Source organism: Nothobranchius furzeri, chromosome 8, assembly GCF_043380555.1.
Source record: "Nothobranchius furzeri strain GRZ-AD chromosome 8, NfurGRZ-RIMD1, whole genome shotgun sequence".
Lineage (NCBI taxonomy): Eukaryota > Metazoa > Chordata > Actinopteri > Cyprinodontiformes > Nothobranchiidae > Nothobranchius > Nothobranchius furzeri.
Window position 1 is genome coordinate 70526177 of NC_091748.1, and position 24616 is coordinate 70550792.

At 41.2% G+C, this 24616-nt stretch overlaps 1 protein-coding gene across 1 annotated transcript in view; it reads right to left on the bottom strand.

Moving 5' to 3' along the window:
- LOC107392944 (collagen alpha-1(XXIV) chain) overlaps positions 1–24616 on the bottom strand; it is a 127636-nt gene that overhangs the window by 38647 nt on the left and 64373 nt on the right. Inside the window, exons 20-31 of the mRNA XM_015971025.3 lie at positions 21929–21982; positions 21564–21617; positions 19305–19349; positions 19078–19131; positions 18491–18535; positions 11656–11709; positions 10732–10785; positions 9429–9482; positions 9236–9289; positions 6599–6652; positions 6022–6066; positions 4630–4674 (exon numbers count right to left, since the gene is read on the bottom strand). Of these exons, the coding sequence (XP_015826511.3) occupies positions 4630–4674; positions 6022–6066; positions 6599–6652; positions 9236–9289; positions 9429–9482; positions 10732–10785; positions 11656–11709; positions 18491–18535; positions 19078–19131; positions 19305–19349; positions 21564–21617; positions 21929–21982 (612 nt within the window). The remainder of the gene's footprint in view (positions 1–4629; positions 4675–6021; positions 6067–6598; positions 6653–9235; positions 9290–9428; positions 9483–10731; positions 10786–11655; positions 11710–18490; positions 18536–19077; positions 19132–19304; positions 19350–21563; positions 21618–21928; positions 21983–24616) is intronic.

A 24616-nucleotide genomic window follows, 5' to 3' on the forward strand; every position in this document is an offset into this window, starting at 1 on the left:
TGGGGCAAGTTAACAAGCTATAAGGCAGAATTATGCAAATTTTAAGATGATGGTGGTCCATCCAGCAGAGGCATCAAACATTGCATGCATGGATACAATAGATGGCAGCGAGGATGATGTGGGAGAAGCTGGCAGGTGTAGCGATCTGATGGTACACTGGGAACGCAGCAGCATGAGAGTGAGCACAGCGAGTCTGAATAAAAGCCTCATTTGACTTTTGATTTCACATGTCAGAAAAGTGAAGAGAACTGAAGTGAACTCATTGCACTGTTAAGTAGGTTCAATTGGAATGTTTACTTTTAAATTGCCTTGAGATGACCCTTGTTGTGAATAACGACGTACCTGTATCAGCACGGATAATTCAGCTGAAGGAGAAAGTAGCTTCAGACAACAGGATTTGGAGTCTTTTTATCCTGATATTTGGACATCTCTACTCTGATTGGCTAACAGCAACACGACTCTACCACTGACTGAATTTTCTCTGCAACGCTGATGTTTTAGCTCCACAAATAACACAAGCCTGAAGGAGCTTTGCTGTGAGGTGGAAACGCTAAAGCTAACCGTTAGCTTCTACTAACCGAGACGTCCTCTGTTGTTTTCTGGACACTGAACCAAAAACAGCTTTCCCCGTCGTGAGTCAAGATGAGTGAATGCATGAATGTTAAGTGACAGTGTGACATAGATCTGGCAGGTTTTCTAGAGTTTCATCATCTATTTTCTATCAGAAGCTAATGCAGGAGATAGGTGTAGGAGACTATTTTCATCTTCAGCCTGCATGAAAAACAGTATTTTTCAGTGAATTTTACATTGGTGAACAGTTTACAGACTGAACAGGACTGGGATGATTAATTCCCAAAATTGGTTGATGATCAATTGATTAACTGATATTATGATGGTCTGAATAACAACTGACTGAACAAAGGGCATTACTGTATGCTAGCAACCCAAACCTCAAAGGTCTTTAAAGATATTCCATTCAATTGACCAAAAAATATGATTTCATAAGCAAGAATATCACATTACATGCCAATGCAAAATAAGAAAAAAGAAAACTTTGTAATTTTGGTGAAAAATGAAAACAAACAAAAAGTGATTTCTTTGAAAAGCGATAACTGCATCTGTTCCATTTTCACTTCACTTCACGAAGAAGCTTTTACAGCTGGCTTTTCCTACAGACTAGTGTGTAGGATCCACCTTCAGACACCAGATGTCGCCCTGACCTCGTAGGTAGACAAAGACAATGTTGTGTTTTATGATGGTGGACATGAGATGTTGCAGATAATCCTAATTTATCACTGATCAGCAGGCTCGACCACAATAACTAATTAAAAAAAATGGTACAAAAATGTTTTACTCAAAGGTTTAATATAGAACAGTTTAATAAAATGCTCTATTAAAAAAATAAACCTTCACGGGGCGATTTAGAGGTGTGCAGGATGAAGGTACAATATTCCATTTAAAGTTATATTTTAATTGAAAAAATAATGGAATATTTATTTTTCCAGGCACGACACTGGGTTAATGTTTACATCTGGCAGCCAATAAATGATTAACCTAATCGGTTAGGTAGATTACAGGCTTGTCTTGAGGACATAAAAAATTGGATGACTCTAAATTTTTTGCTTTTAAATCAAGACAAGACTGAAGTTCTCATCTTTGGACCAGAAATCCAGAAAAGGAAATGGCTTAGTCAATCACCTGACCTGAATGGCGTTACATTAATCTCCGAGAACAAAGTAAGGAACCTTGGTGTTATCTTCGACCAGGACATGTTATTCAAATCCCACGTTAAACAGGTTTGTAGGATTTTCTTTTTCCACCTTCGGAATATTGCTAAGATTAGAAGCATCCTTCCAGGAGTGATGCTGAAAAACTAGTTCATGCATTTATTACATCAAGACTGGATTACTGTAACTCATTACTCTCAGGAAGTCCACAGAATGTAGTTAAAAGTCTTCAGCTTGTCCAAAATGCTGCAGCAAGAGTTCTGATGAGAATTAAAAAGAGAGATCATATCTCTCCTGTCTTAGCTTCCCTACATTGGCTACCTGTTAAATTCACAATAGATTTTAAGATCCTTCTTCTCACATACAAAGCTCTTAATAATCAAGCTCCATCATGCATCAGAATCTGATTGTTCCATACGTTCCTAACTGAGCACTTCGCTCTCAGACTGCAGGTTTACTGGTGGTTCCCAGAATATCTAAAATTAGGATGGGAGGCAGATCTTTTAGTTATCAGGCTTCTCTCCTGTGGAACCAGCTCCCAGCCTTAGTCTGTGAGGCACACACTTTGTCTACATTTAAGACAAGGCTTAAAACATTTTTATTTGATAGGGCCTATGGTTAAAATCTAATGTTAGCCTAGATCTGGACAAGTGAGGGAGTAGAGGGAGGTGGAGTGTACAGTCGGTAAAGGCGGCTCTCCCTTGCCCTGCCTCCAACATGCCTCCATCTGAAAAGGCTAGGTTATCCAGAGTTATCTCTGTAGTTATGCTGCTATAGGCTTAGACTGCTGGAGGACATACTGACCACTTTTCACACTCGACTACTTTCTTCGCTACGATGATGTTCTGCTGAGCTGTGGTGGCCTCATGGAGGGGGCCATCGTCTAGCACACTGCTGCTAACCACTTAAACATTCTCCCTCTCCTGATAATAACTGTTTGCTTTCCTTGACGTAGGATGTGCTACTACTAGTTTACCCGTTTAATTACAGATTCAATAGGATAAATACAATAAAGTTTATCTCTCGCCAAATAGAATATTTACTAAGAAATTACAGTGTAACCATAGACACATTGCTTGGTGTGTGTGTGTGTGTGTGTGTGTGTGTGTGTGTGTGTGTGTGTATGTGTGTGTGTGTGTGTGTGTATGTGTGTGTGTGTGTGTGTGTGTGTGTGTGTGTGTGTGTATGTGTGTGTGTGTGTGTGTGTGTGTGCATGTGTGTGTGTGTGTGTGTGCGTGCGTGCGTGTGTGTGTGTGTGTGTGTGTGTGTGTGCTCTGTCTTCTCAATCCCCAGTGAGTTGTGGAGGATGGCTGCTTATACTGAGCCAGGATTCTCTGGAGGATTCTTCCTTTTAAAAGGGAGTTTTTCCTCTCCACTGTCACTAAATGCTTGCTTAGTATGAGGATTGCTTGATGCAATTTGCTGGGTTCCTTATATAGGAAACATTTTTTTGATTGGCTTAATGAACTGACCTGTATTGGAATGTTTATTATGTGAAGTTCCTTGTGACGACTCTTGTCGTGATTTGGCGCTATATAAAAAACTTGAATTGAATTGAATTGAATTAAATTGAATTGAATAGAGGGCACCATTGTGAATTGCCAAATGTTTACGCAGTCTGCTCGGCACAGCTAGGCTGGCACTGTGGAAAATGGTGGACTCAACAAGTCAAGCCACAGCTTCTGAACCCAGATGTTCTAATGTGGAATAATCTTGTGTGTATATTTCTTTTCATTTTGATTTTGTTTTTTCTTTATTGATCAGCAATGATTTATAACTAATGTGTTGAAACTGCATTCAAGTATTGCTAGCTAATTAGTGGCAAGCTGCTTGGCAGCTGTCTGAGTCATTTTTGTTAGTGAGTATATATATATATATTTTGCTAATGGTGGGAATGGGGCAGACTACATATAAGATTTTCCTTTTCTGTAAGTTGTATTTGTTCTTTTTTATTATTCTGTAAAGTTACTATGTTTTTAAATGAAATAGAAGTCGTAAAAAAATAATAATGTTAAACACTGTAGTAAAAATAAACCTACTAGTAGAAATGAGTCCTCACCCTGTGCGATTTATCGATGGACATGCTGCTGTCTGCTCACTTCAGTATAAGCAGCGAGCCCGGTATTCTGATCTACCGTTCTATTGTTGCAACTACAACCTGGATGTCGCTGTGGTGTTCGTGTTCCACATTCAACCTTTAATTTAAATGTGATTATACAGCTGCAAACATCTGGCCAACAGAGTGAAACTAGAATAAAAAAATCGTATTTATCAACTGAAAATGAAACCAATTACTGACACAAATTTCACTGTAAGAAAAATTATGTTGGTTACTCTTCAGTTGTCATCCCTCAGATGGCACACGTGTCTCTGCTTTTTGTTCATCTGTTTGATCTTTGTTTGCATCTTTCTTCCATCTGTAAAGAATTGGTTATTTTATCCTTCTCCAAACAAAGAAGCATAAAACTACAAGCTATATTTTTTTGTCATTTGTTTTTTTATGCTGCAAAGATGGAAAATCAAAGGGTTTCCTGGAAAACATTTAATCAGAGCCGTTTTCTTTTCTTCTTGTATAAAAATAGCATAATTCAGCTGCACTGCATTCGCTCAAGGTTTATGCTAACAACAAATACAGCCTGTTGATGACTTACTTCAGTCTAATCTACTGTCTTGCAAAGTGATAACATTTCACGATGAGCTCGTCATATTCACTTACTGCCAAGTTCTCTTTTATTAAAAACTTCCTCCTTACAGGAATCAAAAAATACTGCAGAAAAAAGGCTGTAATCCTGTTTTACGAGTCTGTTTTCCCTCTGCAGCCATAGTGATGCATTCTGGTAAAGTGAAAATTATAATTAAAGCTCAGAAAGTGAAAAATAACTACAGGTAAAGGAATACTTACAGGCTTCCCAGGAGGACCTCTTTCTCCTGGACTGCCAGCCTTGCCCTTTAAAGAGAAAAATCCATATTTGAAAGATTAAACACAGTTTAAATGAGCTGAAATGAGCTTGCTTTATCAAGTGGAAAAACACATACAGGTTTGCATGCGGGATGTTGCTTTAGGAGTAATTACATCATAAACTTTTAGTTTGTATTTTTCCAAGATGTGTGCAAACTGCAGCTATTGCCTGGAGGAAAAATGAATATAAATCAATACATCTGAATAATTTTAGTGTTTTTTTTATCCTAGTCTGAGTAGCTAAAACCCTGGCGTTTTAGGAATTCTTTGTTATTCTGCCTTTTTGTTATTAGATTAAGTTAAAAAAAGTGTCTTTAGATAAGAGTGTAACATTATCAAGTGTTTGAGTTAGTAACTTGATACTTATGCACGTATGTGTGAATGGGGTTTTGCCGATGCACATATTTAGCTGGTCTGCATGTAAAAACTAAACTCCAGTTACTCCATAAATACACACACACACACACACACACACACACACACACACACACACACACACACACACACACACACACACACACACACATATTTATATATATATATATATATATATATATATACACTTGGACTAAATGCACCAACAAGAATGGTGGCAGAATTGAAGAGGTTTTTGGTGTTTTTCTGCAAATGAGAATCTAATGAAATAGTCCTTCATCCTTTAGGAAAACACATCTGGGTATATTGTGATTTGCAAAGTTATGAATCTTCAATGTTAAACATGATAAATTCCTAATTCTCAATAATTTTTCTAAAATGAATTTATTTGAAATTATAAAGACTTAAATTGTGTCAGACATAAAACTGATAGAGCTGTTCCAACAGCACTACTCAAGCGTGACTCGGGCGAGTGCGGTTTGGTCTGGCCACCTTTTCCAACAGCATGGTTTGTTATTCCTCCCGACTTTCCATCTACTTTTCAGTCTCTGCTTCCTTGAGTTTCCGAAGCGCTGACCTGAGCCGGCATTGCGACTGTCGGCCGCGGATTGACTAGGGGGTGGAGTCACTGGCTGCCTTGTTGTCTGCAGCTATTTCTGGTTCAGTCTGACAAAAAGCCGTAAAACTGAGAAGAATGTTCAACATCACTGCCATTTTTGTGCTGAATAGCATACAGATCACCTCATGTGGTTTTTGTCTCGAGTGAAGGTGACACTCCCCCTCCCCTCCCATAATGTACTATGAGGGGCACTCCCACTTCCTGTCACAGAGCTGGCAGGGAGACCCAACTACTTTGAGGTGAGCTGAGTTAACCCATGCTGGACCGAGCTGTTTCACGCTGAATAGTGCCATTGGAAAATCCCCATCACAGTACAGATAAATATTTGTTTGTATACTCACTACGAATCCCGGTTCTCCCTTTGGCCCAGTGTCACCCTTTTCACCCTGTAAGGGAACAAATCTTTTTTATGAACCATATCACATAAAGTGTAATTAAATGGAATCCATGTGTCCTTTTTAGAATAGAATAGAATAGAATAGAATAGAATAGAATAGAATTACTGATCCCACAGTGGGGAAATTCACTTGTTACAGCAGCACCAACACTAAAGAGAATAATTTGAAGAAACATAATAACAAACGTACATGTATATACACATAGGCAGTAAACTATTATTGTAACCTTCGACCACTAAAAACCAAAAACAAAAAAATGAAGAACTTGGCTTCTATAACTATGCAGCATACTGTAAGGGACACAGGCATACTATATAAATCCTGTATTGAACACATACTGAGTACTGCATTGATGTCATTGTGTACCAGGATAATGCCAGTGCAACTTCAACTGAGGAGTTATACACTCCTACTGCAGAGGGGAGGAAACGGTACGGTAGATTTTAGTAGATTTTCGATTGTAACCAATAATTCTTTAAAAAAAATAATGTTTGCGTGAAGGTGGATGTGATTTCTGTACCTGGGTGCCCTCAGGTCCTGGTTCCCCCAGTGCGCCATCTGGACCACGAGGCCCCTGCACAACAGCAACATGAGACAAAGACTCAACAGCACATTCTTCATCAAAGCACCCGACACGAGTTTGCATCCTGAACAGAAACAACGCCACCAACAAAGTAATTCGTCTGTATTCTTTGTTGAAAGCTGCTGCCAAGAACCCACACACACACATTCCACTGGTTTACACGGCTGCGGTACCACCACAGCATGACAGATGCGGTCTGAAAACGCATCCGCAGACGGACCAGTCTTTAATGACTTACTATCTGATCCCAGATCTGTCTGAACTCTGAGTGCATCTGTGCAAGCTACACATCCAGTATCAAACTACTTAAAAACCTGCTCTTTCATGAGTTTATTTACTATTGTGTTTGTGGCAGTGGTGGTGCGTGTGTGTGTGTGTGTGTGTGAGTGTGTGTGTGTGTGTGTGTCTGTGAGTGTGTGTGTGTGTGTGTGTGTGTGTGTGTGTGTGTGTGTGTGTGTGTGTGTGTGTGTGTGTGTGTCTGTGAGTGTGTGTGTGTGTGTGTGTGTGTGTGTGTGTGTGTGTGTGTGTGTGTGTGTGTGTGTGTGTCTGTGAGTGTGTGTGTGTGTGTGTGTGTGTGTGTGTGTGTGTGTGTGTGTGTGTGTGTGTGTGTGTGTGTGTGTGTGTGTGTGTCTGTGAGTGTGTGTGTGTGTGTGTGTGTGTGTGTGTGTGTGCGTGTGGAGGGGCACATTTATTATTCTTAATCCAAATATTTGTGTGTTTTTGTTTTATATTAGACAGTTCATATGATTAGAAAATGTTATATGACTATTTTAAAAAAGAAGGTAGAATTCCTGGGTGTGAAAACACTGCAGGATTGTCAACAACAAGCTGAAGAGAGGCAGTAATTTGCATATTATTCTAATTGTATCATGTGTCTCACTTAAAAAAATGTTGAGCAGAGACAAGAGGAAATGTGGAAGAAAAGATTAGATTTATTATAGAGGAGCTGATTCCTCTATAAAGCTCCACTAAATGCGAGACCATGGTCTTGAGTTAGAAAAGCGTAGAATGCCTTCTAAAGGTCAAGTTTACCGGTCGATCCATGTTCCTACCCTCACCTATGGACATGAGCTTTGGGTAGTGACCGAAAGAACGAGGTTGCTGATACAGGCGGCCGAAATGATTTTTGTCTTTAGGGTGGCTGGGCTCTCCCTTAGAGATAGGGTGAGAAGCTCGGTGACATCCGGGAGGGGTTCGGAGTAGACCCGCTGCTCCTCCACATCGAGAGGAGCCACTTGAGGTGGGTCAGGCATCTGGTCAGGATGCCTCCTGGGCGCCTCCCTGGTGAGGTTTTATGGGCAAGTCCAACTGGGAGGAGACCTAGAGGAAGACCCAGGACACGCTGGAGGGACTATGTCTCTCGGCTGGCCAGGGAATGATTTAGGATTCCCCTGGAAGAGCTGGCACAAGTGGCTGCGGAGAGGGAAGTCTGGGCTTCTCAGCTTAGGCTGCTGCCCCCGCAACTCAACCCTGGATAAGAGGCCAAACATGGATGGATGGATTTATTATTAAAAAAAAATAAAAAAACAATTGTGAGATCTCAGGCAGACTTTTTGTACGTATTTCTTCTGATGTAACCAGTTCCTCATGTAGAAGCTGGCTTGGTGATAAACTTAATTCTGATTCTGATTTGTCATTTAGAGAAAAAAAACTTTAAGTATTTAATTTAGCCAGTGTGTCGATTTTGTCTTTTGTTTGTGTTGCTATGCTTGTGAAGGTTCTCGGTCATCCAGGTCATGGTAATCCAAGTGTTTCTCTCTCTGCTGGATCACCTGCAGGTGTCATTCTCCCCTCAGCCCGGCCAGTCCCACAACCACAGACATTGGTCAAAAGACTAAAACTACATTCACATTTTTTGTGGAACACTGTTTGGAAGTCAAAGAGTAACCAAACCCCAAAATAACATTTCACTATCCCATGCTAATTAACTGTATAACTGGGTCTTTACAAATGCAATCTTTCTGTTTTTGCGCATTTTTGACATGTCTGTGTAAATAAATGATAAATGACCCACACTTGTATAGCACCTCTCAGAGTAAGAACTCCAAAGCGCTTTACACTACAGTGTATCATTCATCCATTCACGCACACATTCACACACTGATGGTGATGAGCTACAATGTAGCCACAGCTGCCCTTGGGCGCACTGACAGAGATGAGGCTTGATTACTTGATTAAATCCAGAATCTAGGACTAAAAAAGTCTTAGTGCTGCCCCCTGTGGCAGAACAGCGGCTACTGCATTTTAAACTTGTGATTGGCTGTGGCTGGTACAATTTCACGTCATCGGTACAGTCTCCTCCCACTCCCCCTCCCTCCCAGGATGGAAATTCCCCACACTTGGTCATGCCACTCTGCGCCTCCTGGCAACACCTACTTTTATGGCATTTTTCAAATCTTGACTAGGGGTGAAGTTACATTTTTTAATAGTGTGCAGTCCCTCTTTAATAATGGCTGATGTTTGGCTCAAGTGGAACATCAAATATACATTTTTTGTGAAGTACATTGTAATGTGAATCAAATAACCCGCTGAAAGGAGCACAAAGTCACATAAACAAACCAGAACAGGCCTCACCCTTCTGCCCTTTGGTCCAGCGATGCCTGAACTGCCCCTCTGGCCCTGTGGACCCTGCGATAACAGACAATCCACGCATGTGATACAAGGCAGTGAGAGAACTGGATCATGAGACAAGTCTGTATTTTATGTCTTTTTTTATGTCATTGTTGTCTTTTTAAGACAATGATGATCTAATCATTCTAACACTTACAGGTGCACCTTGCATCCCAAAGTCCCCTGGACCACCTGGTATTCCTGGATAACCCTGTTCCAAAGCAAAAAAAATAAAAATATATATATATATAAAAAAATAAACCAAAACAGGAAGTCATCTTTTGTTAATAATCGGAGCATCCGAGCTTCAGAACCTATCCATGAACTGCAGTGCAGAGTGAGATCACGCAGTAAAAACGTGGTTACATGTGCAACTGGAAAGGATTAGGTGTGTCCTGTAAACGTGTTTTATGTTACTTTATTGTGTTCCAAGCCTTCCAGGAGAACAGACGCTGCTCTGTGCTCAGCCACTTCCCATGATAAAACACGATCATCTCCAAAATGAGTGGGAGATTTCAGAAAAAAAAGGTTTATGACATCATCTCTGTGATGTGTGAAGAAATGCTTGAATTGTTTCAAACTTCAGATCTTTCATTCCATTCCTCACACGATCCTATTACTTCATAATTATTGTCGGTCATTAACTTATTCATCTGCACATGTGCTTGTTTTTACTTCAGCAGCCACTGTCGCCGGCCAGAACCTGGCTCACAACCTTAGACGTGATGTTAGTCTGAGATAGCGAGGGATCCAGGCCAGCCCCTCACAAAGTCCTGCAGCACAACCATTAACGGCAAAAATCTGGGCAGCAATCAATGTTTAAACAGGGAATTTCCACTCTACTACTCAAGCTAGCTCTATAAAAACAACTCACTATTAATGATTTTGCTTATACATTAACCAGATGTATCCTTGAGCACTTTCTGGTGACACTAAAACCTTTTTTGGGATGCAACAGGGCTGCAGTCCATTTCTAGCAGCTGAAAAGCTGAGAGGCTGAGAACTGTGCTCCTTCAGGCTTCACAAGAACTGTTTTTAATGACCTCCTTATGCAAAGAATTGTGCATTTGTAACAGATCCTGGCATTAAAACAGCATTTAGATCAGAGTTATGCTTCTTACTATTCCAGTAAAAACATCCAGCTGATTAGGAATGATGTTCCTGGAGAATTTTACAGTCATCAAACGGGCTGATGGTGTTCTCTTTCTCCCGTTGGTTGAAACGTTCAGAGGCTATTTTTATACGAGGTGTAGATTTTAACGAGTCCCTTTGGTTCTTAATAGCTTTTTTTAATCTTCAAACAACTAGTTTAGAAAAAGTTCAAACACTCTGGAGTCTAGAGTCTTTGACCTCTATGACCTCAGCTCTTCAGCGGCATCTGTCAAAACTGCTGAGTCACTTTTAGCATTCTAAAACTTTAGTTTATTATATCACCATCTGATGGTGGACACGCCACTCACCCTCGGTCCGTTCTCTCCTGCTGGACCTGTTGGACCCGGTGGGCCCCGGTCCCCCTGATGAAACACAATCAAACACACAGAGACCAAACATGAAATCAGACCTTCATGGGTATAAACACTGATTCAGAACACCAAACACACACACACACACACACACCCCAATCCCAGTAAAGCTGCACACGTCTTCCACACATGTGTAAGTGATGAAATAATCTGACTTGAACTTGGCAACGTTCACGACTCCTCAACAAGTCTTGATGCATTTCTGTCAAATGGCAAGTGGAGCGTTTCAAAATGATGCAGTGGAAATACTAATGAGTAAATTAAATATAAATCATGTATGTAACGAGAAAAGAATTTGCCGGCTGTCAGGGTACGACTGGAGCCCACAGGGTGAATCGGGAGGGCAATTTTGTGTTAGAGGAGTTGGAGGGTGAGCAAGAATCTGACAGGCAGATGGCTTCCCGTCGCTAGAACATGTTCTGACAAACGGGCCTTCTGGATAGGAAAGACAAGGGATAGAGGGAGGGAACAATAGAGATGAAAGGTAAAAGGTGGGTGTTCCCTTGAAAGGCCTGTCAGTGATCAGCAAGGCTGCTTCCAAAACCATCGTCTACGTAATAACCTGGGAAGCTAAATAATGTCTCAATATTTATCTAAATATTTTAATGTTTCATAAAATGAGCAGCTATCAAAATACTGGCTTTCATACAAATAGCTCATTTGAGAGGATAGACGTGAGTCAAAAGATGGTAAAAGTTACAGTTTAACAGTATTGTTTTTGATGTGAGTGTTTACACAAGTGTGTGTGTTCCGGGGGCCTAAAAGGCCTTGAGTCCAGGCTGCTTAACATAGGTTTAATTATAGTGGTCTGCCATTGACGGGCAAGCAGCTGATGCAGTCTGACAGAGACACGTGTTTTACCTTTTCACCGGGAACTCCCATCACCCCAGCGATCCCAATTAGGCCGAGTGGACCCTGGAGAGGAGAACCACAGTGTTAAACACAAACACGTCAGGAGAAAGTGGTAATTCCCAACCTGTCAGTGACGGCTGGAACACCAGAGACTGAAACAGGAATGCTGGCATCAATGAAAAGGAGGAGTTGGTGGTTTCAGCTGAAATGAGAGAGATCTGCTTAACTAGACCTGTCACAGTATCAGATCAATTATGAGTAATTTATATTATGCAACTTTTTTCATATTTTTTAATCATTTTCTTGAACCAGTATGTGCTAAAATGATCTTTTACAGGGTTAATGAAATGTCACTCAGACCCCATATGCCCTCTGTGGCCAGAATACTGCATTTGCAACTTTAGAGTGGTGGGCAGCTTCCTGTTGGACTAATGGGCCATTCCCATCTGTACCGGGTTGGCCCGGGCCGGGTAGCCCCAGTCGGCCCCAGCCTGGCCCGGTTGATTCCACACATCCTTGTCTTAAGCCCATGTGGGCTGATTCTACCCACCAATCAGAGGCTTGCTCTAATGGAAGGTGTGACTTTGCTGTCAGCAGTGGGTGTGTTGGCCCTGGTTGGCCTGAAGCAGACCCCCTCGAGAAGAGGGCTGAGAATGATCCTTGGTTGGCCCGGAAAAATACCAGGCCACCCAGATATGTAAACAACCTACGCTACCCGGCCCGGGCCGACCCGGTACAGATGGGAATGGCCCATTAGAGCTGACATGCCAGCGCTGGAGTCTGCTTCCGGCCTGTTTCGCTGCAACACATTCTCACACCCAAAATGTCTAAAACTGATGAAGGGTGACCAAGCATTTCTTTCCGACCCGCTGGGGTTCCCAACGTGTCGGGAGGTGACACACTGTGCCAGTGTCTCTTTCCGATGCCTGCGGTAAAACGGAGATATCACTGACATTTAACCTCTAACCTCTAGCGATTTAACCTTCCCCTCACTCCCATCCTTACCTTAACCCAGTTTCTCGTTCTAAATTGTCCATTAACCGTGTTTGAGAAGAATGATACAACAAGAAACAAATGTTTGCATGCGCATGGGTTAAGGTTAGGATGGGGGTGAGGGGAAAGTTAAATTGCAAGAGGAAAAAGGTCGCAGTTCGCTAAAATCTCCGTTTTACCGGAAAGAGACACTCTGGCTTAGCGGGCACCCTTGGTCATCCTTCGTCAGTTTTAGACGCTTTGGGTGTGAGAACGTGTTGTTCCTGCATGTTTTAGATCATGAACACAGCTGATTTGTTTGATTTAGAGATGAATCACCCCTGTAGACACTAATAATGGCTGAGGAGACATTTCAGCAGTTAGAGTAAGGTGGTAAAAAGACGAAAGCGCAGCGAGGAGGACTACGGAGCATTCCAGATTGGTGGTTTGGTCTGGGACAGTGAACGTGGTTTGGACCATTGTCAGCATCTCTAGTGATCAAGGTTCAGGAATAATAATCTGGTTTATAAGTGGCTGGCTGCAGGATAATGAACATCATTTACATTCAATGTTATTGCAATAATTGATAAAACTGCCTGGCTATTGTAACGACTCCGGGGATCAGGCTGCAGCACTGGACACACTTTTACTGTTTGATTTAAATTGTTTGTACTAAACACACTTAATATGTTAACGTGATCATTAGTCTTACTATCAACATTACTTATATCATTTTTCCACATAACCCTCTGTGATCCTAATTTAGAGAATTAGAGGTGTAAAAACAAATGTCTTCTATAACAGACAAGAGAGAGAGCACGAAGATAAACAACAGGAAACTTTCTTACCTAACTCAGCTAAAATGGCTGACAGATGTAAAGTTCTGTTCACCTTAAAGGCATAGTTTGGTTTTCTTAAAGGGTATTTTTGTGTTGAGGTTGTGAGCAGTCAGTGGGGGTTTCTCAATGCCAAGGAACCTCGCCTTGATGTCTTGGCCAGACCCGCCTCCATTGCCTGGGAGATACGTCATCAGGAACCGCCAAGACGTGTTCCAATGTTCATGTTCTACCGAGGCGAGTGTTCACCATTTGTTAGCCGTTTAGCTAGCTGAGCAAGGATACACGGGAGGTGTCTTGTAGCCTGGCCTTGGCCAAAAATTACCCAGAATATACAGCGGTATTTTCAAAAGGACAGCGGATCAGAAGCCAGCAGCTACTTCGAGGGCAAATTTCAAGTTTAAAAGTAAGTCATCTTATCTAAAATGTTTTTCTTTTTTGGACCCAAAGAAGTTAGCTATATAAATGGTAAATGGCCTGTAATTGATGTAGTGCCTTCTAGTCATGGGACCATTCAAGGCGCTTTACAACACAATCAGTCGTTCACCCATACACACACACATTCACACACACATTCACACACTGGTAGGGATGAGCTACGATGTAGCCACAGCTGCCCTGGGGCGCACTGACAGAGGCGAGGCTGCCGAGCACTGGCGCCACCAGTCCCTCCGACCACCACCAGCAGACAATGTGGGTTAAGTGTCTTGCCCAAGGACACGACAGCGACAGACTGAGCGGGGCTTGAACCTGTAACCTTCCGATTACAGGGCAAGCTCTTAACTCCTGTGCCAGCCATGGTTGGTTAGTTAGCTTAGTATTGCAGCTTTGGTGGCTAGTGGGTAGTAACTCACTTAAATATTTAATTTAACAAACATATACACAATTTAAAAAGTAGCAGTCTCATTATATATCTATATCGAAACTAATACATATGAAATATAACATTATCTCCCGTGTCACGTGATGTTACCGCAGCAGTCACGTGATGCAAGTCTATTCCATTTAACCATTTTCTTTGAACAAGCAAGGACAGTGTCCTCGTAAGCGAGGTGCCTGGCCTCGCAAGACATCGCCTCGCAAGGCCAGGCGCCTTGACATTGAGAAACACCCTGTGTCTTACCTGCAGAAGGCGGCAGAGAGAACTCTTGATTTCTCACCCCACTTCACACTGGACAATCAGCGCCACAGAATGGCAGCAGAACGTCTCTGCTTTAAATAAAATCCATTATATTCTATGGGGGGATCCAAACCAGATGGAATAAGGAAGTTTTCAGGTGATTCCCAGAAGGAGCTCGACGCGCAGTTTGATTTTTACTGCAAGCCACTTCTGGGACAAGTTAATTTCTGCAGTTAACAAAGGGCTAAACACAAAATTACACACGGTTTCAATGTTTTCAGTGTGAATAGGTCAGTAATTTTAAATAAAAGACTATTGCAGTGATGCAATTTCATATCTAGTGCTGTGGATCAATAGTTGCATCGTACGTAGGAAACCATCAAAGGTGAGATTCCATAGAAAATATGAAATCTATTTGATGTATCTTTGAAAATTACTTTAAACAGAAGATCGGAACTTTTTATTGCAGGGATTAGGTAACATTTCATATTAACCCAGAGTCAAAAGAGAGAGACAAGTTTTAAAGTTTAAGAAGATTTATTTCTAAACAATTTAAAAAAAGGTTAACTAACTAAACACTGTGTGATGAATGGATCTAGAGGTGAATGAGGCAAGATGGATGGTGTAAATGTGGAATGTTATCAGAACTCTCGTTTCCAGAGAAGCATTAGTTCTGTGTGGGAGCAAATGTTTTTGCTCTAAACTACAGTCGGAGTTTCAAAACCCACATTCAGACGCTATCTTGCCGTTCTACATACCCTTGCGGAGACCTCCATTGTAGATCCAGAATGCCAGGCCCTCGGACCCCCCTTTGGTACCGGAGCCGGTGAAACAGCGTACGGTACGACAGACTAGTCTTGGGATTGCCTCCAGGTAAACGAAAGTTGTTTGACAGCGTCAGCGGGACCCTGAAGGGTCAGTGAGTTCAGCTTTTACTCTGAAGGAGCGTTGCATCAGGTGTAGCTTGCAACAGGTTTTATTTTCCAGCTCGTCAAGGTTCTTTGTGGTTAAAAAGTTACGAGTGGCCGGCTCGCAACTCTAGAACGTTGAACTGAGCTAAGGGTGACGTGGGAATTAGTTTTATAATTCAGATGTTTTGATTTATGGTCGAATCAGAATTTGACACCAAAAATAAACACTGCACAGACCAAGCCCCACGTTAGAAAGGAAAGCTCTGATTGGAGAGACAAAGGAAATGTGTCATGTGATTTTAACATTACATGTGATCAGTCTAGTGTGTAGTTTAAAGTTATATTACTTATTATATACTATCATAGGATTATAATATCAAGTAATTAATATTGTCATTTCACAGATTGATTTAACATTGACTTCACATGATTATTTGGACTAACAAAGTAATTTGATTATTATTTAATAGAGTTCTTCTGATCTTCTCTTGAGCTGTACGGGGAGGCAAATAGCTAGTTAAAACAGTTTAGATGCAGAGGCATCAAAGGCCTTGAGCAATATCTCAAGGAGATTAGTTCTTCATGAGGAGAGAGGAAAATGACCTATAGATGGAAAACAGTTCCTTCATGACGCTACACTAGATTACGTCAAAACATGTGACCTAACGGCTTGTTTACTCCCAGCATCGTTGGAGAAGAGCGACAATGTGTTATCGTGGCTTTAGTCCTGGTAGCGGAGAGGAACAACATCATATATTACATCAAACAGTGATATCAAATGTGATTTCCTTCTTTTTGGTTTAATGGAGGATGGCATAAGCAAACTGTGAACTATGAAGTCTCGAGGGCTTTTGTGATCTCACGAGGAGAACGGCAGAGAAGCTGCTTTCCAGCTGAGATTCTCGCGGTGTGTGTACTGGTAGGAAGCTAAGCTTGTGAGTAAAGTGTTCCACTGCCATTCCGCACAGCTGATGCTTCCTGTGTGAGGTAGAGGTCAGACTGGGCTCTAAAAATTAATGCATTTAAAAAACAACTAAAATCCTGAAAATTTCAATGCATTTTACCCAACATAAGTTTGACATCAGATATTCGCGGGAATTCAAATGTTCCATTTTGAATCACTTATTTGTTGCTACAGACAACAACAAATCTATCCTTAAATGATAAATGGGGAAAAAAGATTTTAGATAAGCAAAAACAGATGCTTGCTTGGATCCCAGATTTTTACTGAGGGCACCGCCTAGAGGTGAAAAAATGTATTGCACCTTAAGCCCATCTCCGTACTTCTGTGATTTTGGCTGGAAGTAACGCCTCTATAGCTGGCCAACAAAGCTCAAAAAGATTGTTTGACATTTATTATTGTTATGATGTTTGCACAGAACGATTCAACAAAAAAACCATAAGTTGAGCTGCTGACATTACTGGTGTTGGACAAACTACAAAGGACACACGAGAAACTAGAGAAGTACCAGGGCCTCAAACATGAAACTTGAGAAAGCCTGGAGAGAGAAGACATCGGTGGTGCCCGTGGTCATCGGGGCACACGGTGCAGTAACCTCCAAACTGTGGGGAGTGGCTAAAACAGATACCAGGAAAAACGTCAGACCTCTCAGTCCAGAAGAGTGCAGTTCTAGGAACAGCTAAAGATACTGCAGAACCCTCAAGCTCCCAGGCCTCTGGTAGAGGACCCGAGCTTGGAAGGATGAGCCCACCCACGGAGGGTGAGATGGGAAATTTTAACGACTTACTTCTCCATAAGAAAGGTTGCTAACTCTGCATCCGTCGAGGTATTTCAACAAACATGTGCACACACTCTGTCACTGACATATGTAAGCGGATGTCTAACGCTACTGGCTAACACTAAACAGCATTCAACTGAAATTGCAAGGGATTCTACGGGACAAGGAACAGGCTTAAGAAAAATGTATTGCCTACATTACCACCATATATAATTCCTTAAAGGAGGAAAACTCTGGATTTCTGCTTCAAAATTAAACTTTTAGTTCAATTTAGAAAAAAAAATGTTTAAATTTTTCTAGTTAAAAATCTAGAAATTCCAAGTTGAATGAAGAAGACTTGAGTCTGACACGTGTGCAGCATTTCCAAGCTGACTTTGTATAAATGCTGCCTGCTGAATGTTTTATATGCTGTGGACTAGAGGCAGACATGAAAATGGAAATCTGAGCAGCAGATCTAAATTGGCTAAAATGGACCTAAGCTCCTAAAACCTCCAATTGAAACAGTTTAAAGGAAACAGGTGGATTAAAGCTTCAGTGCATCAAACCCCTTCTGAGTTTCTTTTACATCTTATTTATTGCAAAGTGAAGCAGTGACATTTATTAGGGCCTCCACATGTTTAAGAGTTTTGCCTCTCATTGCATAGCTCCATGGTTCCTGTTTGGCTTCAAAGGCCTGACTGCTTAATGCCTCTCATATGTGTGCTGCAACAATACAGCCTGAAAAGGCCCCATCGGTTGCTTCTTCTATGCATAGAATGCAAATATTAACTTTAGGGGCCTCCTAAAATTCTCAGTCTTCCTCTAGCGTTTACCGCAGTTGTGTGCATGAAGATTTCAGCAAAACATAAAGTATAGTTTATTTGTAAGGATTTTTGAAGCATTGCAGACAAACACAAATGTAAAAATACCATAAAATGTGACAAACATAGGAAGGTTTGGAAGCAGTTGTATAATATGTTGATAAACTTAAGACAGCATGCAGTTTGATTAAGAGTTATTGTTACAACCGATGCCAAACACTTGTGTAAGGATTAAAAGTCAGAAGTAGACTTGGACGGATTCTGATTCTAACTTTTCCTAGAAGTGAAAGTGGGTCAGCAAAGCAGCAAGAAGTTTCTGTGTAACTTCCTGCTGCTGCTGCTGCATTTAATTCACTATGTAGCTGTCTTCTAATTAAAGCTGCAGAGTAATATCACAAAAACTTCATAAAAACTCTAAAATTCACTTAGAAAATCCTGTGAATGTGGGGGTATGGAATCAACCTACCTGCGGTCCGACTTTTCCAACATTTCCCAAGTCTCCTTTCTCCCCCTGCAAGCAGTAAACATCAAACAGTTTACGGGTTGACTTTAGTAATCAAAGACATTTCCACAGTCATCCCGCTCTTCAGCTTGTGGTGAGCTCACAGGATATTAACAGTGTAAAAACGAACACACACACCTGCACGCAGACGCACATGCACACACTCGCACACACACGCACACACACACACACACACACACACACACACACGCAAAGCTTGGGGCTGCTAATGATTTGGAGTTTCATGATGCACCTCATCATGATGGCCATGGAGGAAGCTATTTTAATTAAGATCACAAGACAGTTTAAGAATTTAACTGGGTACAAATCCTAAAACAGGAAAACCACAAAACCGTTATTCAGAAAATAAATCTTGAAGTGTTTGATGCAAAGATAATGAAAGTGCACCAGTTGATTAGGTTGAGGAGGTAATTAGAGCCCTGCTGCTGAAAACGCGGTCTCGTGCATGTATTGAGTGATTTCAGTCTTTACAGCAGTTTTTAGAAGCTAATGTTTCAAAAAAGTCGCAGAAAGTAGAAAAACAGGCTCACGTTCAAACCCGCGGGGCCAGGTTCACCTGTGTGACCTTTCCTTCCGGATCGCCCCTTTAAAAAAGAAAAAAGAAGCAAAGTTAATGGTCAAAATACAGGGAAACATTTATCTCTATCTCTTCCAGCTGCTCCCTAACAGAACATCTAAGTAAATGGTTGCGCTTTCATATAAATGTGCATGTTTGTGCATGCTTGTGTGTTTTCTAAGTGAGGATGGAAGTTCTTACAGTTGGGCCAGGTCCACCAGGTGGGCCGAGTGGTCCTTCATCACCCTGCAGAAGCACACATATTCACAAGTGTAAATACAGATATGTGCACATTGTTAGACAGTGTGTGTACTGTTCTATGAGTCCAGTAGCACAGAAAGACAGGAACGTCAGAATAAACAAAAGGTTGTCGTAGGTACCTGTCAGTACAACTTCATGATGAATTAACATCTTACCAGCTGTGAGAAGCTTTTTGATGGACCTCAGTTCAGAGAAACAGATCAGTTCTGTCTAGTAATGAGCTAATGGCTCGTTTGAATAGGGCCTGTCTGAAAACAAATCTACCTTCAGGTTTCATAGCTCACGCAGTTTTCATTCATTTTTCTGCTTATTTCTGACTAGAAACACAGAAGGCTGGTGACTAACCAGACAAGAGGCAAGGGACACCCTGGACAGGTCACAAGTCCATCACAGGACAACACATTTAGATAAACATGCAGGAAACTGAAGTACCTGGAGAAAATACATGCATGCATGGAGAGAACAAGCACACAGACCTGGATTTGAACCTATGACCTTTTTTCCTGCAAGGCAAGAGTGCTTGCTTGTGCTAACATTTTTCCATAAACCTTAACATGTTATTGTGCTTCTCATTACACGGTTATTTCTGCAGACCTGTTGTCAGATCGTTCCGGAAGTGTTAAATGCTAAACAGGAAGTGCTATTTTCCACATTAAATAACCACAGAATGACATGTAAACAATTGTATGATGTAACATTATAAAACATTCAAAGTTTATAAAACAGAATTGTTTGGAAATGTGTCAGAATAGTTGTTTTAGGACGGCGGCACTCCACTTAGTCTTTTTTTCCGCACTACCCTACATGCTAGCTTATTCGTCTGATTAGAACTAAAGTCTTTTTCTCCAAACTAGAGTCGTTTAAAATGCAAATATAATATGAAGGGATAAGAAACACTCCAGAAAAACCAAAGGAAGAGATCTAAACAGTTTATTTTAGTAAAACTTTGGTAGCAGTGCTGAAACTCCAGCTTTAAGAACATTAGCATCTTCACTGCACGCCCCTAATCTTCGTACATACCATCAACACGGATATGGGCGGGTTTATATGTGAATGACAGTGCTTAATTTTCTCTATGAAGTGTCCTGGAGGGACTTTTGTTGTGACCTGGTTCTGCATTGATGAACCAACATACTGATCAGCTGTATGATTATGCCTAACGTGTGTGATGGGGGCTGCACAGTGATGCAGTAGTTAGCGCTGTTGCCTTGCAGCTAACAAGATTAGGGTCTTTCTGCATGTTCGCCCCTGCGCACGCGTGGGCATTTTCTGGGTACTCCGGCTTCCTCCCACAATCAAAAAATGTGACCGTCAGGTTGATCTCTCAAAAAATTGTTCTTAGGTGTGAGTGCATTGTTGTTTATCGTGTGTGTATCTCTGTGTTGCCCTGCAATGGACTGGTATCCTTTACCCTGCCTGTTTGCTGGAAGACTGCTGAAGATCGGCCCCAGCCCCCTGCGATCCTGTGTGGACAAGCGGGAATAGAAACTGGAGGGATGTGTGTGATGGTAATTTTGCCAACTATAACTGTGTAAAAGTGATTTTTGTTTCACTCAAACAAAAAAAGGGTGCAGTTTTGTGTATTTTGTAGCTTCCAAAGGCTTCTTTTTCCTTTATCCAGGAACAAAAACAAAAAAAAAATCTTGTTTTTATGAATGCCCAATCCTAACTTTGCCTGATGGAACATGTTATGGGACACTGCAAAGAAAAATAAAAAAAAAAAGCTTCCACTAAGATTGAAACGTGAATGTTTAATATATGACTATTTATGACAGAAGCATCACCACATTAATCAATCTGGCCTTAATCTAATGATCACCATAAAATCCTTTCATGAGTAATATTTTATATGTGGCTGCAGCAGCGAAACAAGAACCGAGCAGACATGTTTTATGACTCACGCACTCATTTTCTTTACCACCTTTTCTTCACTAGGGTCCCGGGGAGCCGGTGCTTATCTCTGGCAGAGAAGTGGGACACCCTGACTAGGTCACCAGTCCATCATGGGGACACGTTTATCTTTACTCACATGCATGCTGTTGCTTTGTGAGGATGTTGGAGCACCCAGAGACAACCCATGCATGCATGCATGCATGCATGCAGAGAATATGCTAACTCTACACTGAGAGGCTAAAGTTGGAATATGAACCTGCAGCTCCATGTTTTATTTGAAATTATTTGCTTATTAAATTATCTCACCTGTGGTCCTTTAGGCCCTGGGAGACCTTGGGGCCCTCTTGCACCCAGCAACCCCTGAAACACAGCAAGTTATGTGAATACAGTAGGACAGGGCTATGAATTCTGGGCCTGGAGGGCCGGTATCCAGCACATTTTAGTTTTAACCCTGCTTCATCACACTTGATTTCATTCATCAGGTAATTAGGCTCCTGTCAGCCTGAGAAGCTGCTGCTCAGGTGAATCAACCACTGAATCTAGTGTGTTGGAGAACAAAAACCACTACAACGTGCTGGATACTGGCCTTCCAGGCCTGGAATTGAATGCCCCTGCAGTAGGATGAACATGTAGCGTGTGTTTTGGTGGATAATCAAGGGAAAAGTTGCTACCTTTGGTCCAGGTGGACCGTTGGGCCCTGGAGCACCGATGTCCCCAGGAAAACCCTTGCAAAATCCAGAAATAAACATTTTTTACTCTTCTGTTTTATGTATTTAGACACAAAATAAAACTGAAAAAAACTCTTTCAAAATAAACCCTTTTATGTTTTGACGTTTGACTTGGGTTAGGTGGAGTAGATGGAGTAGATGTATCTCAGTGACATCCCCCTGAATCAGTACCTTGACCAAAACAGTTTGGAGTAGAGAGTCGGGGTTGGGGTTAAGGTTAGGGTTGCTTGTGTGAACAATATTTAGCTCTGCAGGTTGGTCTAGCATTGAAGCCTCAGCAGGTCTACCATTGGATTGGCTAAGTATAGGCCAGGCCAATCAAAGCACTTTATGTTCATAGAGAGATGTTGGACAGGCTCAGCACCATTAGGGCAGAGCTCAGTTTCATTATATGATGATGATAGAGCTGGAAAACAACATTGTTGGTGGCTCAGGAATGGCTTTGACATCATCTTTGGATGATTTAGACTTTTGCATGAAACATGAGGAGATAGAGGTACTCCTTCTTTGACGGTGTATGGCGGACTGCCCCACTGACTGATTTCCATTCGTATGAATATGTGACATTGCTCATTGCTCTGACTGGTTCTAGCACTGTCCAAAAGCCCTCTGAGAGTTTTTGAAAGACAACTGTTGATTCCTGCCCCAGGACTGAGCTCTGACATGGGTCATTGCCGGACTATTTATTTACACATACAGTACAGAATGAATTGCCAGGCTTACGGTGTACATTTTAGGACATTTTCAGGTACCAGATGTCAAACATCAGGCCATAGAGAAAAAAGCCTCAGGTTTAATTCAAAAACCCATTAGATATCTGCCTAAATAGTGTTAGTCAAAAAGGTCTCAGAAAAAAAAACACTAGACAAAAAGGAATCAGGGAAAACTGCTTCAGAAAAAAAAGATGTCAAACCTAAAGCTGTCAGGAAAAAAGGTTTCAAATCAAAAAACGTCAGGAAAAAAGTTGTCAACCCAAAACTGTCAGAAAAATAGTGGTCAAACCAAAATCCTACATTTGGTTGAAGCTGTTATTCCTGATTCTTTTTTGTCTGATGGTATTTTTTCCTGAGACCTTTTTGACTAACACTAATCAGTCAGAGAGTTGATGGGTTTTTGAACTAAACCTGAGGCTTCATTCTCTAATAGAGATGGGGAATTGTGGGATCAACAAGTGATCTCCGTGCCCTCCATGCCGTGTTTTTCTTAAGTTCAGCAACTAAACCAGGTGATTTCAGTCAGCACAAGCTAGCTTTGTAGTGAAGCTGAGGTTTGACTGGTAATCAAACTCTCCATCCAACACAACAACAAATATTCTCCATGGGAGACTCAGAAGTATGATGCCCCTATAGTTATAAAAAAATCATTTTATTGTTGATTGTTCATTGAGGAACTATCAGGCCAGTCTAACGTCTGCATGTTTGGTTTGGTTTAGAGATGGATCTGGAAATTTTGACCTGAACTGCAAGGTTAGGGTTAGGGTTAGTCTGTATCCGCTCGTACATGTGTGTGTCGTAAGCTGGTGTTATGCAATTTTCTGCAACCATCCGATTTCGTGATTATAGGGGGGCTGAAGAAAGGTCGTCAGCCCTTTAATCTTTTTTGTCTGTTTGTTTCAAAATGTACCCTAATTGAACTGCCTGTTCAAGAAAATATACTGTACCTCAAAAATGAAATATTCAATTCAATTCAAAAATACTTTATTAATCCCAGAGGGAAATTGATTGGAAGAATAAAGTAAGAATGACATCCAGTGGTCAAATTAAGTAACTGTAGTCCATTTTCCTGATTAATACAATTACATTCTAACTTCCATTCTGTGAGTTTCATGGCTATTGCCAGTTACAGATCAAAGACGAGTCATACACACTAAGTTGATAAGTAGATAAATAAATGGTCAAATCTGGTGTTAGCACACTTGGATGTTTTTCAGTAGAGAGCACTTACTACACTTATTATATAAAAATGATTAAATATCTCTCTGGTATTACAGGAAGTGTGGTATAGATCTGAAAAACTCATTAGTATACCACAATCATTCACTTTACACACATTTCATTGTCAAATTCAGTTGGTGGTAAATGAAAAAGTAGCTTGAGGTATTTTTAGAGCCAGCTATTCACTCCTAATTCACCATTAGCATTATTAGCTCAATATTAGCCTCTAGTCTGCTTCACAAGTTATTAGAGTAAAACAAAAAGATGCCGTGGCTTCTTACGGGTACAAGACGTAACTTCTAGGTCGCTCCGGTTTACTGGCTTTGGTTCTCTAAACAGCTATTGAGCTTTTTGCATGTTTGTGTCAAATTACAATTGCTAGCACTACAGTGTTAGCTTGCTGCAGTCTTGGCAACCTCACAAACTCAGTGTAAACAGTAATTACATCCCGCTTTTGTTTTGTTTTTAAAGGAGAGAAACTGAAAACCCTCCAGCTTGCTGAGAATGAAATCTGTTTCAACATAACTTTCCTTCCAACGTGATTTAGACTGTTTTGTGATTATTTCACTGTGGAATTTTTGCTTGTTGCACCTTTAAAGGTGGTGTTTACTCGTTTAACCAATACATTTGCAGTAGTCTCTGGTAGGAATGCCTTGTCGCACTCTGGATACAAAAAAACCAGTGCGCCTGTTTCAGG